Source organism: Raphanus sativus, chromosome 6, assembly GCF_000801105.2.
Source record: "Raphanus sativus cultivar WK10039 chromosome 6, ASM80110v3, whole genome shotgun sequence".
In the NCBI taxonomy this organism is placed as follows: Eukaryota; Viridiplantae; Streptophyta; class Magnoliopsida; order Brassicales; family Brassicaceae; genus Raphanus; species Raphanus sativus.
The window spans coordinates 34,391,256-34,408,526 of NC_079516.1; the positions used below are offsets into that span (position 1 = coordinate 34,391,256).

The window sequence follows — 17,271 nt, forward strand, 5'->3', positions numbered from 1 at the left end:
AGTTGCGCACCTTCAAGCAAAACCAAAGCGTGTAAGACTGCCTCGGCAAAAACTATAGGCAGTATCATTATGCATAAGTATGAAGGGGTCAAGGAGGGGCCAAAATGTAATGACATCATACAGATTATGCGTCGTGATCATGCTTGTGAGATCTCGAAATCCTTAGCATGGGATGCTCGTGAATATGCGATCAATGCAGTAAGAGGTATTCCAGAGAGAAGTTATGGGAAAATACCAAAATACTTGCACATGCTGCGAGAGGCTAATCCGGGGACACGTTCAGCTTATGAGATGGACGGCAAAGGGAGGTTTTAGTACCTGTTTATTGCATTTGGGCAATCGATAAGAGGTTTTAAGAGAGTCATGAGGCAGGTTATAGTGATAGATGGGACTTTTTTGAAGAATAAGTACAAAGGAGTTTTACTCGTTGCTACTGCTCTTGATGGAAATTCGAATTTGTATCCTATTGCATTCGGCGTAGTCGACTCAGAGAATGATCGGTCTTGGGAATGGTTTTTGACACAGCTCAAGCTTGTCATAGATGATGATCGCCATTTGGCTTTTATTTCGGACAGACATGGGTCCATCGTTAAGGGGCTTGAGAAGGTGTATCCAGAAGCTAGACATGGTATCTGTATTCATCATTTGTTGAATAATGTGGTCACCTACTACCATGGGAAAGGACTTGTTGGGTTGGTTTCAAAGGCTTCAAAGACTTATAGAGTCGCTGATTTTGATAAGACTTTTGCGAATGTGTGTAATATCAGTCCGGCTATTGGAAAGTACCTACGGGATGCTGATGTGCAGAAATGGGCAAGATGTCAATTCCCTGGATACCGATACGACCTGAGGACAACCAACCCGGCAGAATCTATCAACTCTGCTTTGCGTTCGCCGAGAGAGTTTCCACTCATTCCTTTGTTGGACAGTATCAGGGAAATGTTGACACGTTGGTTTTATAAGCGTAAGAAGCTGATTGCAAAGCATAATCATCCTCTGACCAAAAAAGTGGAGTTAAAGATAGCTAGGAGAACCAGGAAAGGCGTCACATTTGAAGTTTACCCTGTCAGTGAAGGAAGATTGCTTGTTAGAGGTGACATGTTTGACTGCTTAGTTGATTTGGATAGACGGACTTGCTCATGTGGAAAGTTCGACCTTTTGAAGATCCCTTGTAGGCATGCAATTAAAGCTGGTTTTCATGTTGGAAGGCAACCACACACATTGACTGATTTGATGTATACGACAGGAGCTTGGAGAGAAGCCTATCAAGAAAGCATAAATCCTATTGGTGTTCCTGAGGATGCTTGGTCCATACCAGAAGATGTTAAGAAAGTTAATGTGCTACCACCAGAGACAAGAAAAGCTGCAGGAAGAAATAGAAAGCGCAGATATGAAACTGTTGAGGACAAAATTCGATCATCTCAATCATCCCAAACCAAGCAGCCTCGCAAGTGTAGTAGATGTGGTATTAGTGGACACAACAGAGCAACTTGTAAAATACCAATAGGATAGGCAGTCCCAACTGGTAAGACTCAACTTATATTTCTTGTTGATTTCGGTGTATTTATAGTTGATGTATATGTGTTCTTATATGGTTCTTTCTGTTACAGGTTCTCCGTTCAAGTTTGCAGTTCTGTGGCAATGGTTATATCGAAAACGAAGTTCTGTGGCAACTACTTCTCCGTTCATTTTGACATTTAGTTGTACTTTGCTATCTATTATTCTCTTATGGTGTTTTCTTTATCATTGTTATACAATTTGCTATGGTTTTTTAAGCTAAGGTGTTCTTCAGTTAAATGTGTTTCAACTGGTACCATACCAACAAGACACAGAACCAATCGTCAAACTAGTTGCATATCTAGAAAAAACAGAGAACAAAAGCTCATTCATTCTTGGCGATTAGCCATTCCGAGAAGCCATAGTATGCTTCCTAAACAACCTAGTTCAAGGGTTTTCTTCTGCTTCTTCACTTCTTCTTCCACTGTCTTTGTCAAATTCTCTTTAAGATCTTCAATAAGGTCGGCAATTCTATCTTGCTGAGCTTCTACTCTCCGAATCTCATCTAGCAAAGCTTCATCTACCCACTTGAATAAATGGTTTTCCTTCTTCCGCTACATTGAAACGAATCGAAACTATGGTCATATAACAATCGAACCTAAATAAGAACCATTTATTTTCCGCAATAGCCATGATGTGTGTGAAAAGAGGATCTCTCTTCACATCATCATACTCCGCAGACATAGCTTTCTTCAGATCCCTGATGAGTTGCATGCGGCAGCAGTTGTTGATCTTCTTCACCTGAGGTTCCATGCCCTCTGCATACACTCGCTTAGGTAGCTCTGCTTCCATATCTACAAAGTAAAACAAAAAATTAATTATTCAAAACAAAATGAGTGAAGTTCAGATAAAGTCAAACACTTTGCTCTTTGTTCATAAAAACCCAAACAAGCATTCAGTGTCACAATAACAATGTAAACAAGCAGCCAGTGTCATAATAATAACCTAGTAATAAGAAAAAATTGAGAACAAGACAACAGAGACTGTTGACAAAGAAACACAAACACAGAGGAAGAAAATGAGTAAACATATACAAAGCAACACTATTATTTATCACACTTGATTCAGACAAAGAGGAACCCGAGGAACACAAACACATAGCAACAAATACCATATCAATTCACAAAACTTAAACAAATACAAATGAAGGCATAGGATAGTCCCAAAACTTAAACAAATTCAAATTCAATTGAACCATTGAACACTGTATCAATTAAGGAGACAATGTTAACCAAAAAAATTCACAAAATTAATCAGTTACTCCAAGTGAGACAATTCACAATCGATATTGTTTCATATCATCTGTTAACAACAAACACACAAATACCACAAAGAAACTGATGAAGCAGAAGAAGAAGTAAGTAACGATACCTTATATGGTACCGATGTCGGAGAAAGAGAGAGGCGGAGAGGGTGAAGACAATAGCGATTTCAGCAAGCACCAATAGAAGCTCCAAATCGCCTTTGAGATCGTCGAGAGAGAGGCAGAGAAATGTAATCGACCATGCAGACAAGAATGAGATGGGTCAGACATAACAAATCAATCCAAGCACTCTCCAAACCGATAACACACAAAAAACCTAAATCCTAGATGGTTTCAAGTTTTACCTTAACCTAAACCGTAGAGCCCGAGAAAGAGAGAGGATGGCGGAGATAGAGTGAGACGGAGAGGTGGAGACACCGATAGCCGTTGAGGCGGAGAAAGAGAGAGGATGGCGGAGATAGAGTGAGACGGAGAGGCCGAGACAGAACGGCTGGAGAGAGGCTGAGAGGCGGCGATAGAGAGAGACGAAGGGTTACACCGGGGCTGGAGAGAGGCTGAGAGGCAGAGATGTCATCGGAGGAGGAGACACAATCGCTTCCTAGGGTTTCTTCGCGACACAGAGAGAGGCGGAGATAATTAGGCGAGAGAGAGAAATGAGTGCTTTAGTATTTTCAATTAATTTATCTAATTTCTTTCTTTTTATTTTGCCTTTTAAAAATAGTTTTTAATTTTTTTGCATTATGATTTATTAATTTCGTTTTAATTAGTTGTAAAATTGATTAAAGAAAGGTTAATTTTGGGTTTTATTAAAAATTTATCCATTAGGAAACTTTTGATTGGATTATCCCATTAGGACACCACCCTCATTTTTTTGTTCTCTTTTAGCAAATTTCCCTAGAAAATATTACTTGAAATCGGAATTAAAGGAATCAATCTGGTTAGTAATGTTAGGTAAGTCTGCAGTCTCGTTGGATTGAGGAATCCATGATCGGGTCTTACATTCTTCACAATTTCTTTCGATATAAACTTGTTTTTTCCTTATTTTCATTTCTTCTTCTTGATCACCATAATCAGTGGAAACATTCTCGAACGTTTGATCAAAATATTGATCAAAAGTATCATCAATTGATCCCTCGAAAGTGTTATGAGAAGAAGATACCGTATATGTGTTTTACTTAGATTTTGTGAATAAATTCTATAGAATGAAGAATAAGGAGAATGAGAATAAGAGAGAAGCTGAATACAAAGGTTGTGAATAAAATTGTGAAATTTGCTAAAAGAGAACAAAAAAATGAGGGTGGTGTCCTAATGGGATAATCCAATCAAAAGTTGTCCTAATGGGATACATTTTTTAATAAAACCCAAAATTAACCTTTCTTTAATCAATTTTACAACTAATTAAAACGAAATTAATAAATCATAATGCAAAAAAATTAAAAACTATTTTTAAAAGGCAAAATAAAAAGAAAGAAATTAGATAAATTAATTGAAAATACTAAAGCACTCATTTCTCTCTCTCGCCTAATTATCTCCGCCTCTCTCTGTGTCGCGAAGAAACCCTAGGAAGCGATTGTGTCTCCTCCTCTGATGACATCTCTGCCTCTCAGCCTCTCTCCAGCCCCGGTGTAACCCTTCGTCTCTCTCTATCGCCGCCTCTCAGCCTCTCTCCAGCCGTTCTGTCTCGGCCTCTCCGTCTCACTCTATCTCCGCCATCCTCTCTCTTTCTCCGCCTCAACGGCTATCGGTGTCTCCACCTCTCCGTCTCACTCTATCTCCGCCATCCTCTCTCTTTCTCGGGCTCTACGGTTTAGGTTAAGGTAAAACTTGAAACCATCTAGGATTTAGGTTTTTTTTTTGTGTTATCGGTTTGGAGAGTGCTTGGATTGATTTGTTATGTCTGACCCATCTCATTCTTGTCTGCATGGTCGATTACATTTCTCTGCCTCTCTCTCGACGATCTCAAAGGCGATTTGGAGCTTCTATTGGTGCTTGCTGAAATCGCTATTGTCTTCACCCTCTCCGCCTCTCTCTTTCTCCGACATCGGTACCATATAAGGTATCGTTACTTACTTCTTCTTCTGCTTCATCAGTTTCTTTGTGGTATTTGTGTGTTTGTTGTTAACAGATGATATGAAACAATATCGATTGTGAATTGTCTCACTTGGAGTAACTGATTAATTTTGTGAATTTTTTTTGGTTAACATTGTCTCCTTAATTGATACAGTGTTCAATGGTTCAATTGAATTTGAATTTGTTTAAGTTTTGGGACTATCCTATGCCTTCATTTGTATTTGTTTAAGTTTTGTGAATTGATATGGTATTTGTTGCTATGTGTTTGTGTTCCTCGGGTTCCTCTTTGTCTGAATCAAGTGTGATAAATAATAGTGTTGCTTTTGTATATGTTTACTCATTTTCTTCCTCTGTGTTTGTGTTTCTTTGTCAACAGTCTCTGTTGTCTTGTTCTCAATTTTTTCTTATTACTAGGTTGTTATTATGACACTGGCTGCTTGTTTACATTGTTATTGTGACACTGAATGCTTGTTTGGGTTTTTATGAACAAAGAGCAAAGTGTTTGACTTTATCTGAACTTCACTCATTTTGTTTTGAATAATTAATTTTTTGTTTTACTTTGTAGATATGGAAGCAGAGCTACCTAAGCGAGTGTATGCAGAGGGCATGGAACCTCAGGTGAAGAAGATCAACAACTGCTGCCGCATGCAACTCATCAGGGATCTGAAGAAAGCTATGTCTGCGGAGTATGATGATGTGAAGAGAGATCCTCTTTTCACACACATCATGGCTATTGCGGAAAATAAGCTTCAGTTCTCGGGGAAACTGGTGGATAGCTTCTTATGCAGGCAGCTGATTACCTCAAAGAAGCATGAGAAGTGGTTTGTATTTGGGAGGACGCCTCTCCGGTTTTCGCTTCAGGAGTACCACGCTGTGACAGGCCTAAAGATTTCTCGGGAAGATAGCACAGGCGTAGTTACTTTTAAACCCGACGGGGGGTTTTGGAGTGAGCTAGTAAGGAGAGGTGGTAAGATAAGCTTGCAGTCGATCAAGAAGGAACATCTTCAACAAGTGAACACCTGGACCCGAGTTGATAGGATCCGTTTGATCTACTTGTGCGTGATAATGGGAGTGGTGATGGGGCGTAATGAGAAGGTGAACATCCCTCATATGTATATTAAGTTGGTGATGGATCTTGACAAGCTTCGGAAGTTCCATTGGGGTCTTCACTCCTATGACTTTCTGCTCAGTTCCATTGAGAAGGCTAGGAAGAGGTTGGGTAAGAAGGGCAGCTACATTTTCGAGGGTTTCTCATATGCTATCCAGATTTGGCTTATGGAAGCAATTCCGGATTTTGGAGAAATATGGGGCAAGAGAGTCTCAGACAGCTTCAGAGGTCCAATGTGTGGCAATTGGAAAGGAGTTGCAAAAGTTTCTTATCATGACGTCACAAAACTTGAAGACTCTTTTACTGACAAGGTATGCATATTTACCTTATTTGATTGCAGCCTTGTTGTATTTATTTTCTATGGCTTTTAATGTTATAAATGTTTGATTTGTAGAGTGTCTTGTTCTCCGTCATCTCAGCGAGTGGTAATGATGTCTTGCTCGATCAAATCTACAGAAGGAAGGGTGAGATGGAAGATGAACGAGTCGACCTTATCCTGGAGAGGATAAGGACAAAGTTTGATTGGAGCAACACAGACTGGGAAGTTATAGAAGCCGAAGACACTGTAATGGAGGAAGCTGTGAGGGATGATATTCATGCAGAAGCTGCTAATATGGGCGAGGATACTGCAGTTGTAGCAGACGAGGAGACCTCTTCGGTTGAGGTTACAGGAAAAGGCAAGAGAAAGGTTCATGACGAAGGAGCGGAGACAAGAAAGAAGTTGTTGCTGTGTAAGCGAGCAGCTGAGAAAAAACAGAGTGTTGATCGCGAGATTAAAAGTTTCATTGAGGGTCTCATCAGTACATCTGTCACGTCCTTGGGGGAGAGGCTCAGCGCAAAAATGGAAAATATGGAGTCGATGTTTACGGAGAGGATGGGTAAGATGGAGAGCGAGGTGTCACAGCTCAGGTCTGCAATCAGGTTGAGTGCAGAAGGGAGTGATCCTAGCATGAGCGAAGCTGAAGAAGATGTTGTAAAGAACAAAGGTGATCAGGCTGCGTCTAAGAACACAGCCGCTGAAGCTCCATCTAAGAGCAAAGGCGCTCAGGCTCCATCTAAGAGCAAAGGCGCTCAAGCTGCTTCTAAGACCAAAGACAACCAACCTCCACCAAAAAGCAAAGGCGGCCGAGCTTCACCAAAAAGCAAAGACACTCAAGCTGCACCAAAAAAGGTACGACCTATGAGAAAGTGTAGAACTTGATGAACTTGGAACTAGGATGCTTGAGTTAGGATGCCGGAGGTAGGATTTTGGAGTTATGATGTACTTGGAACTTCGTTTTCATGTTGTAATATGACTTAATGTTTGTGTAATGGTTTGTAATGTATAATATGACTTAATGCTTGTGTAATGGTTTGTAATGTCTAAAATGCTGGAACTCCTTGGATGTAATCCTTTGTTTGTGTTATGAATGACTTCTTATATGATTGTTTTTATATTTTTTGAATAGGCTGGGGAAAAGATTGCTCTTGAAACTAATGATTTTGATTTTGGATTGAATACACAAGACTTGGGGGACCTCTCCCAATCTACTTTTGTTGATGGTTTTGATCTTTCTCAAGCTAAGGTTGAAAAGTCTAGTCAAGCAAGAGCGTTGGACAAGTCCATACCGCACTTAGTTGACGAGACAAGAGGTACGGCCGCGGAAACAGCCCCAGATGCGGCATTGGTGTTTCTCGGCGAAGAAGATTGGGCAAAAGTAACAAAGTGGTCAACTTCCCCCACGTAAGTAGCTTATCCTTCTTCGAGTGAATATGTTTACATTTTAAACTAAAACGGTCATATATATTAGCTTGTATTGTTGTGTTTTGTTTCAGACCAATACGTTGTGGACCTACTATTTTAGATACTGACGTTGTTAACCGTCTTATGGATCCATTAGAGTGGCTGAATAATTGGGTAATAATTTTTAGAATATACTTCCAACTTTGTTTTCTTAAGTTGCCTATGCTAATCTCGTCGAAATATGCAGGAGATTGACGCCGCCATGTTCGTATTCCGGGAGAGAACATCTCTCAATCGATGGAAACCGTTTCGAGTAGCTTTCATGACGACGGTCTTCAGCAATATGATTAAAAAAGAGTACAGTCTTATCAGAGGGGGTAGGAGGAAATACACTCTTCACAATTTGCTAGTTGAGTACGGCAAAGGGGTGCTTCCACCACGTGGTGCTACACATGAGATATGGAATGTAGATGTGGATCGAATGTATGTCCCTGTTCACGTTAGTGGGAATCATTGGATCGCCTTGTGCATCTCTTTCGCGACCCGTAGTATTGATGTCTTCGACTGCTCGGATAGAAAGCATTACACCGAGGTGGAGGCTTTCGCAATTATGATTCCTCGTATTGTCAAGGCAGTACAGCCGGCAAATCATCAGAAGGATTTCCTTGTTGGTGCATATACTGTTCAGTATGTGAAAATGGGTTCACTGAATAAAAGTGCATGTGATTGTGGTGTTTATGCAGTGAAGTTCATCGAGTGCCATGCGCTTGGATTGGAGTTGTCTTTGCTGAATGATGATAATATCAAAGAAGCTCGACACAGACTGTTGTGGGATCTTTGGGAAGCAGCTAATGGCCAGGAACTTGTTGAGAGGATGTCAAAGTATGAACCTCCTGCTTGTCTTTCTTCGAGCTACCAAGAGATTCTGTGAGAAAGCCTCATCAAGTGTTTAAGTCTAGTCTTTTAATCTGATTTTTAGAAACCTTACGCTTCATCTAATGTATTACTATTAGTCTTTTTCTAATTTTTAGAACCTCTTAACGAATGCAGCTTCTAATATATAAAGATTTGTTTTTATTATGGTTTATGGTCAGATTATGTATTAGACCCTAAATGAGACCCTAAACACACTCTAAATTAAACATATCATATTCATACCCTAAACGAGGACCATACCCTACATATACCCTAAACGAGGACCATACCCTATATATACCCTAAATGAGACCCTAAACACACTCTAAATTAAACATATCATATTCATACCCTAAACAAGGACCAAACCCTATATATACCCTAAACGAGGACCATACCCTATATACACCCTAAATTAAATATGTTTAATTCAACTTTGAGATTTGTTTAAGAGAGACACTCTACTTACACACCAATGTACACATTATAAGACAATACCCTTATGTATGTTTCTCACAAACCAATATTTGATCCATTTAATGAAAAACCCGACCCAATGGACTCCTTAAACCTACCCAAATACCCGAGACTTATATTACTAGAAACCCGATTTTTTTCATTTTTTTCAGATCCCTAATTCCCCTTCCCCATCCATCTTCTCTCTGAAACTGATTTTTAAGCTCTCGTCAGATCCCTAATTCCCATCATTCTTCTTTCTCGAAAGCGTTTCAGCCGAACATGATTATTGGAAGGCGCACATCGCAGGGGGTTCCGTCGAGGTGCTGGTGTGGAAGAGGGATAGTCATATTCTATTCCAGAACAGATGAGAATCCGTATCGACGGTTCTATAGATGTGAGATAGGGGCACAGGTTCGTTTTCGAGCATTTGTTTTATGATTCGTTGGTTCTTATTTAGGTTCGATTGTTATATGACCATAGTTTCGATTCGTTTCAATGTAGCGGAAGAAGGAAAACCATTTATTCAAGTGGGTAGATGAAGCTTTGCTAGATGGGATTCGGAGAGTAGAAGCTCAGCAAGATAGAATTGCCGACCTTATTGAAGATCTTAAAGAGAATTTGACAAAGACAGTGGAAGAAGAAGTGAAGAAGCAGAAGAAAACTCTTGAACTATGTTGTTTAGGAAGCATACTATGGCTTCTCGGAATGGCTAATCGCCAAGAATGAATGAGCTTTTGTTCTCTGTTTTTTCTAGATATGCAACTAGTTTGACGATTGGTTCTGTGTCTTGTTGGTATGGTACCAGTTGAAACACATTTAACTGAAGAACACCTTAGCTTAAAAAACCATAGCAAATTGTATAACAATGATAAAGAAAACACCATAAGAGAATAATAGATAGCAAAGTACAACTAAATGTCAAAATGAACGGAGAAGTAGTTGCCACAGAACTTCGTTTTCGATATAACCATTGCCACAGAACTGCAAACTTGAACGGAGAACCTGTAACAGAAAGAACCATATAAGAACACATATACATCAACTATAAATACACCGAAATCGACAAGAAATATAAGTTGAGTCTTACCAGTTGGGACTGCCTATCCTATTGGTATTTTACAAGTTGCTCTGTTGTGTCCACTAATACCACATCTACTACACTTGCGAGGCTGCTTGGTTTGGGATGATTGAGATGATCGAATTTTGTCCTCAACAGTTTCATATCTGCGCTTTCTATTTCTTCCTGCAGCTTTTCTTGTCTCTGGTGGTAGCACATTAACTTTCTTAACATCTTCTGGTATGGACCAAGCATCCTCAGGAACACCAATAGGATTTATGCTTTCTTGATAGGCTTCTCTCCAAGCTCCTGTCGTATACATCAAATCAGTCAATGTGTGTGGTTGCCTTCCAACATGAAAACCAGCTTTAATTGCATGCCTACAAGGGATCTTCAAAAGGTCGAACTTTCCACATGAGCAAGTCCGTCTATCCAAATCAACTAAGCAGTCAAACATGTCACCTCTAACAAGCAATCTTCCTTCACTGACAGGGTAAACTTCAAATGTGACGCCTTTCCTGGTTCTCCTAGCTATCTTTAACTCCACTTTTTTGGTCAGAGGATGATTATGCTTTGCAATCAGCTTCTTACGCTTATAAAACCAACGTGTCAACATTTCCCTGATACTGTCCAACAAAGGAATGAGTGGAAACTCTCTCGGCGAACGCAAAGCAGAGTTGATAGATTCTGCCGGGTTGGTTGTCCTCAGGTCGTATCGGTATCCAGGGAATTGACATCTTGCCCATTTCTGCACATCAGCATCCCGTAGGTACTTTCCAATAGCCGGACTGATATTACACACATTCGCAAAAGTCTTATCAAAATCAGCGACTCTATAAGTCTTTGAAGCCTTTGAAACCAACCCAACAAGTCCTTTCCCATGGTAGTAGGTGACCACATTATTCAACAAATGATGAATACAGATACCATGTCTAGCTTCTGGATACACCTTCTCAAGCCCCTTAACGATGGACCCATGTCTGTCCGAAATAAAAGCCAAATGGCGATCATCATCTATGACAAGCTTGAGCTGTGTCAAAAACCATTCCCAAGACCGATCATTCTCTGAGTCGACTACGCCGAATGCAATAGGATACAAATTCGAATTTCCATCAAGAGCAGTAGCAACGAGTAAAACTCCTTTGTACTTATTCTTCAAAAAAGTCCCATCTATCACTATAACCTGCCTCATGACTCTCTTAAAACCTCTTATCGATTGCCCAAATGCAATAAACAGGTACTAAAACCTCCCTTTGCCGTCCATCTCATAAGCTGAACGTGTCCCCGGATTAGCCTCTCGCAGCATGTGCAAGTATTTTGGTATTTTCCCATAACTTCTCTCTGGAATACCTCTTACTGCATTGATCGCATATTCACGAGCATCCCATGCTAAGGATTTCGAGATCTCACAAGCATGATCACGACGCATAATCTGTATGATGTCATTACATTTTGGCCCCTCCTTGACCCCTTCATACTTATGCATAATGATACTGCCTATAGTTTTTGCCGAGGCAGTCTTACACGCTTTGGTTTTGCTTGAAGGTGCGCAACTATGTTGACCGACATACTTCTTGATCACGAAAAATTCAGAATCCTTCAAACACGTTGCTCGAACACTCCAACTGCATGCATCATCCGCACATCTAACATACCAAACTTTCCTATCCGTTTTGATAACCTGGTAGTCAAAGTTATGCTTCATTGCACATATCTCGAAAGTCGCCTTCAACAAAGTTTTGCTCTCAAAATATTGTCCCGTCTTAACAACTTGGAGCAGAGAGGAGTTTAACTTACTATCTATGTTCTCGGTTTCACAGATCTCAGTACCTGCCTCATAGGCATCCTCATCAGATTCGACTCCGTCATCTTTTTCTTTCTTCTCCTCGCTCTGAGTCTCAGAAAACACAGGAGCTTCGTCACTTCTGTTCAAGGACTTGCTCTCCTCTTCATCATCACTTGAATCAGATGGCGACATGTTAAGATCAAATTCTGCTTCATCTGGATTCTGACCCTTAGCTTTAGATGTTACACACAATAGAGTAGAAACACTCTTTTCAACATAGCCAATAAAATTCTTAAGCTGTCTATTATTTGCAATTATCACAGGTGGGGAAGTTGATGTATTGATCACCTCAGTAGGTAGATAACTGAACTCCAAATCACCTAAGCTATCTTCTTCCATATCAAAATCCTCCACAACCATTCCTTTTAAATCCTCTAAAGTAGAATTTGAATCCAATAGCAGTAGTCTAGCCCCTTTGTCATCAGCAGAAAAAACCCATCCACTATTTCCATCTAATTTCCAAACACCACATGTAGTATAGATATGCATCTTAGAGAAGAAGAGTTTGTGAAAACAAAGGTGAAAAACAATGGAGATGATGAACAAGAGAGAAGAATCGATTTTTTAAATTTTTTGACAAGTAAAAATCGTGAATATCAAGTTTAGGAAGTTACCATAATCTTAGGAGATTTTTAGAATATTTAGTTGCCATTTTTTCATTAATTTTCGCTAAAATTCAGTTAGATATATCCGTAGAAGGCGCCTTCTAAATCTTTAGAAGAAAGAGTAAAATCCAGAATACATTTTCTACTTTTTTTAGACGTACGAGTAAATTTTAGAATACATTTTCTACTTATTTTAGATAACTTGAAAAAGATAGAAGATGCATTTCGATGAAAAGTAGATACCTTTAAAAAAGTAGAATGCGCATTCTATTTTTTTAGAGGTTTTGAAAATAGTAGAAAGCTAATTCTAGAATAAGTAGAAGAACTTGTTAAGTATAGAAATCGCATTCTACTACACCAATTTTAGTAGAAGACACATTCTACTTTTAGTAGAACGTTTTTTTTAATTTTTATTTGACAACTTTTTATAAAAAAAAAAATTACCAGCTTGTTCATACAGTGGTTTTATTAATTATTGATATTTTTAATAATTTTTTTGATTCACAAAAGTATTTATTTCATTAGTTTTCAGAAATACAAAGGATAAAAAGGACAAAAATCTCTTTTATACTATTAGGACACCACCCTCATTTTTTTGTTCTCTTTTAGCAAATTTCCCAATAAAATTTTATAAAAGGAAGAACAAGAAGGAGAACGGAAATAAGAGAGAAGCTGATGAATGGTTCATACAAACTTAAATAGACACACGAGCTTTTATAAGACTTTACAAAACTTTTCAAACTTAAAACTTTGTGATGTTTTATTACCAAGTTCGTGACACATATAAATACAAGACATTACACTCCCAATAGACACACAAGCCTTTACAGGAGCCTTGGTTTCATTCCGTGACACATTGAAATACAACACATTACACAATCATACAAGACTTCACTTCAGTCAGTGATCCTTCCACTCCCAAGTCCATGACTCGTGTTCTCACCTCTCTCAGCAGCACGAGACTTCAACGCAGCTTTCTCTTCTGCAGACACTTTCTTCCGTCCAGCTTTCTAAGAAGATACCGTCTTCTTAATAAGAGGTACTTTAGTTTCTTTATCTGATGAAGTTATAACCGCGGTGTATGCCTCGTCTTATGTTGCCCAATGTCATGTTTTATTACCAGTGTAAGCCCACACTATGAAATAGAATAAGACAAAACTTGACGAAACATGTTACCTGCTTAGAAAACAAAACAATATATATGAACATTTTTAACACTACAAGTACTGTATTAATTTCATTACAGAACATTTTAAACACAACAAAACTACATTAACTCCATTACAGAACAATAACAAGAACTACATTAACTCCATTACATTTTAAACCTAACAACTACTTAAATGGAGCTTCTTCTTAAACAACTAAAACAGAACAAGAGTTAGACCAAGGCAAATGTAAACCACTAAAAAATAACAAGAACAAGAAACATACAATCTTATTTTAAATTAAAACAGAACATGAAACATAAATATGAAACATAGACAAATATAATAACTCAAATAACAAGTTCACACTAATTGCCCAATATTTCTGTAATTAGCTTATTCTTTAGAGCTTCTTCATATTCAGATAGTGGCTCTTTTTTTGCAATGAGTCTGTCAAGAAAACCCATCTTCGACAGTCTTTCTTTCACTGCCAAGTCTTTCTCTTTAATAGATCACATGCTCTGAAACTCAGAGAGAGCCTTGCCATCCACTATAGTTCTCTTACCACATGCTCCTTTCGCTGCCTTAATACCAGGAGGACGTTTGGTTGGTTGATCACCTAGATTGATAGTTGCTTGTGAGCTTTCTGATTGTGCACGATCCTCATACCTTCTCTTCTTAGCGCTTCCATCAATCTTACTAGTAGCAAGTTCACACCATTTCTAGTCATTGCACAGCTCCTCCCAAGCATGTTAAAGGTTGAATTTCTTCTTATGATCGTTGTAGAAGATTTCGTGTGCCAGTTTAACATAATTCTCATTCTGACCACTAGTTTTCTGTCTTGTTGCAGCTTCATAGGATCCACAAACTTGCAAAAAAGATCTTTAATCTTCTGCCACCTTTGCTCATACTGAATTGCCTCTCGCTTTTCACCGCTTTCAACCTTTGGACTAGTTGCAAAGTAAGCTGCAATTCGTTCCAGAAAGAACCTGTTTTTTTTCTCATTGCCTACAACAGGATCCTTGCTCGTGTTTAACCATGAGCTAATGAACACTACATCATCTGTGGGAGTCCATTTCTTTCTTTCTTCGCGCTCTGTAGGTGTGTCTTCACCGAATCTTGAAGTTTCAGTACATTGAGTACTAAGCACAGGGAGTTGTGATGATCCGAGCTCCCTGCCATGTGAAAAACTCTCATAAGGAAAGGTTTAGGAAGGACACTATCTTATTGATTGGTCAAAAGGTCAACAAAATTGGAGGTCTAACTATATGAATTCGTATAATCCATAGCCTAAAATGTCAAAGAAGAGAGAAAGAAGAAGAAATGTGCCACAAGACGAATACAAAGAGAAGAAGGAACACATTAGAAGATGAAAAGAATGAGAAAAAGAACACTACAAAAAAAATTTCCATTCTTAACACTTGAAAACCGCTATCATATACGTTAGATAGCATATTATGAACCGCTATGTCTGCTCCAACTATATTAGGTCTCTTACTTATGATAGCAGTTTTACACACGCTATTGTAGCAGAAACATATGATAGTGGTGTTCATAGTTTGCTATTATATAATGAACATTGTAATATCATATATTTTAAAAAATACAAATAAAATAAAATAACTAGTTATTGAATCAAAATTTGATTTATAACAAAAATGTTTATAAATTAAAATTGGTTTACAAATAGAATCAGGTTTACAAAACAAAACCAAAAATTAAAAAAATAAAGTAAAACTAGAAAAACAAAAGTAAACCTAATGTCATCTTCTCTGCCACAAGGTTCCTTCAAAGCTACGGATGCAATGGCTGAAGGGCTAAACTTTCTGAATTTCTGCTTGATCAATGCAGCCACACCGCCTTGACTAGTTGTTGAGATACTCTGCAGGCTCTGTGCTCTTTCCAAAAGCAGGCTGTGATTGTTGTGTGGTGTTTCGGAAAAGACTTGACTAAGGCGTTGAGAAGCCATTCTGTCCAAAAGTTGAAGTGCCTATAAAAGAAGAAAATCATTTTATCAGACAATCAAGTAACATCGAGAGTGCAGGTTGTTTTGTAGGCTGGGCAGTGTGTTGAGAATCCCACAAACTAACATAAATGTCTTTTCCACTGTTTTCCTTAGCTTCATCGCCAAAGTATTTTACCTGAAGCACACATATCAGTCATCATTATAATGTTTGCACATTAGTGTTTGATATAAAAAAGCAATATCAGTATCTCCAAAATGTCCACGGGCAGAACTTAGAATAAAAAATAATGAGCTACTGTGACATCTATTCACTTCAGAACCATCAATTGGACATGTGAACAGAGAAACAGTTTTCCAGTAGTTTTTGGTTCTGTAAACTACTAAAAACTCGGGCTTAAGCAAATAATTTACCTGTACAAGAGGGAATCTATGTTGGCATCACAGCAGAGACAACAAGACTTGTTCTTACATGAGGCCATCTTGACCCATCTTTGGATGTTCTGTTAGGATACAAGATCGATTCCAACACTGAATACTATGCTTTATTGATGAGAGACTACAAGAGTTACAACAATGGAGGACTCTATCACCTGAGTACCCCAACTACTCTATCACCTGAGTAGCTCCTAGCACATCGCTAAGGAATCACTATTGTAAACTTGCATAACCGCCTAACAGACTCTTTGAATTGTATTTATAGTAAACTAATGACACGTGTACTCTGTAATCTTTTAATCTCTTCAAACGTCGTTGTTGCCTTCTGTTTCTCTTAGCTTCTCATTAACATTCTTGAACCTCCTCCTGTCATACGTGTGCTTGTATCTATCATGTTCCTAGTCCAAGAGCTGTAACCCACCGTTCGTTCCTTTTCCTCTAAGTCAGAATGCTATCAGTGTGAGGCTTTGCGAGAACACAATACAAGACCTGTTTTCAAAACTCTATTAATCAAGAAAGTCATCAAAAGAAACCACAAGTATGCTATATACCTCTTCTTGAAGTTTTTGGTCACTACGTTGGGATTCTGCAATTACCAAAAAGGTTATATATAGTTTCATTTTGAAGCAAATTAACTGTTTGTGATATGTCCACTCTCTTAACCGTTGTTAGTAGATAAAAGGTCCATGTTAAAACCGCAGCTGATGTTTCATGTCCAGTTATAAGCATTGTCATCAAGTCATCACGTATCTGCTTGCTAGAGACCTGAAACAAAGACGACCAATGAAGCTGATAACTATCAAACTATTCAAAATGACAAACTGCTGCGCTTACGTAAAACAAGTTTTGGATGTGAGAGATCTTTGAGAAGTGGTGCTTCTTCCTCAAACTCTCAGGTTTAGGTTTACTGTTTTGCTGATGGTATTAATTTTTTTTTACAATTACTATTATTTTTTATTTATTTTAATTTTTTATTGTAAAAATACAATATAATTTAATATTTTGTTTTTTTTATTTAAAAGATACTAAATATGAAATAGTAAAATCTTATTGGTTGGTGAACCTAAAAGTTCACCCAAGAATAACTCTTAGATCGAAGAAGCTTATCTTCCTCGACA

The 17,271-nt window shown here is 38.4% G+C and overlaps 4 protein-coding genes across 4 annotated transcripts; 3 read left to right on the forward strand and 1 right to left on the reverse strand.

Moving 5' to 3' along the window:
- Positions 1-363: 363 nt before the first annotated feature.
- Positions 364-1,512, forward strand: LOC130495790 (uncharacterized). Its single transcript, XM_056987304.1, has one exon. The coding sequence runs from the start codon at positions 364-366 to the stop codon at positions 1,510-1,512; it is 1,149 nt and encodes a 382-aa protein (XP_056843284.1).
- A 3,946-nt stretch (positions 1,513-5,458) lies between these two features.
- Positions 5,459-8,653, forward strand: LOC130495791 (uncharacterized). Its single transcript, XM_056987305.1, has 5 exons — positions 5,459-6,310; positions 6,394-7,170; positions 7,448-7,722; positions 7,815-7,896; positions 7,970-8,653. Exons 1-5 carry the CDS (start codon positions 5,459-5,461, stop codon positions 8,651-8,653), a joined length of 2,670 nt encoding a protein of 889 aa, XP_056843285.1.
- A 722-nt stretch (positions 8,654-9,375) lies between these two features.
- Positions 9,376-9,822, forward strand: LOC130495792 (uncharacterized protein At4g04775-like). The gene is made up of 2 exons (XM_056987306.1): positions 9,376-9,507; positions 9,598-9,822. Exons 1-2 carry the CDS (start codon positions 9,376-9,378, stop codon positions 9,820-9,822), a joined length of 357 nt encoding a protein of 118 aa, XP_056843286.1.
- A 374-nt stretch (positions 9,823-10,196) lies between these two features.
- Positions 10,197-11,345, reverse strand: LOC130495793 (uncharacterized). Its single transcript, XM_056987307.1, has one exon. The coding sequence runs from the start codon at positions 11,343-11,345 to the stop codon at positions 10,197-10,199; it is 1,149 nt and encodes a 382-aa protein (XP_056843287.1).
- Positions 11,346-17,271: the final 5,926 nt, after the last annotated feature.

What these genes read in the sequence shown, in the direction of transcription:
- LOC130495791 (XM_056987305.1), top strand. Translation starts at nt 5,459, where the DNA reads ATGGAAGCAGAGCTACCTAAGCGAGTGTATGCAGAGGGCATGGAACCT. An exon ending in AAGACTCTTTTACTGACAAG is followed by an intron (nt 6,311 to 6,393) that starts GTATGCATATTT and finishes TTTGATTTGTAG; the next exon opens with AGTGTCTTGTTCTCCGTCAT. An exon ending in CTCAAGCTGCACCAAAAAAG is followed by an intron (nt 7,171 to 7,447) that starts GTACGACCTATG and finishes TTTTTTGAATAG; the next exon opens with GCTGGGGAAAAGATTGCTCT.
- LOC130495792 (XM_056987306.1), top strand. Translation starts at nt 9,376, where the DNA reads ATGATTATTGGAAGGCGCACATCGCAGGGGGTTCCGTCGAGGTGCTGG. An exon ending in GATGTGAGATAGGGGCACAG is followed by an intron (nt 9,508 to 9,597) that starts GTTCGTTTTCGA and finishes GTTTCAATGTAG; the next exon opens with CGGAAGAAGGAAAACCATTT.
- LOC130495793 (XM_056987307.1), bottom strand. Translation starts at nt 11,345, where the DNA reads ATGAGGCAGGTTATAGTGATAGATGGGACTTTTTTGAAGAATAAGTAC.
- LOC130495790 (XM_056987304.1), top strand. Translation starts at nt 364, where the DNA reads ATGAGGCAGGTTATAGTGATAGATGGGACTTTTTTGAAGAATAAGTAC.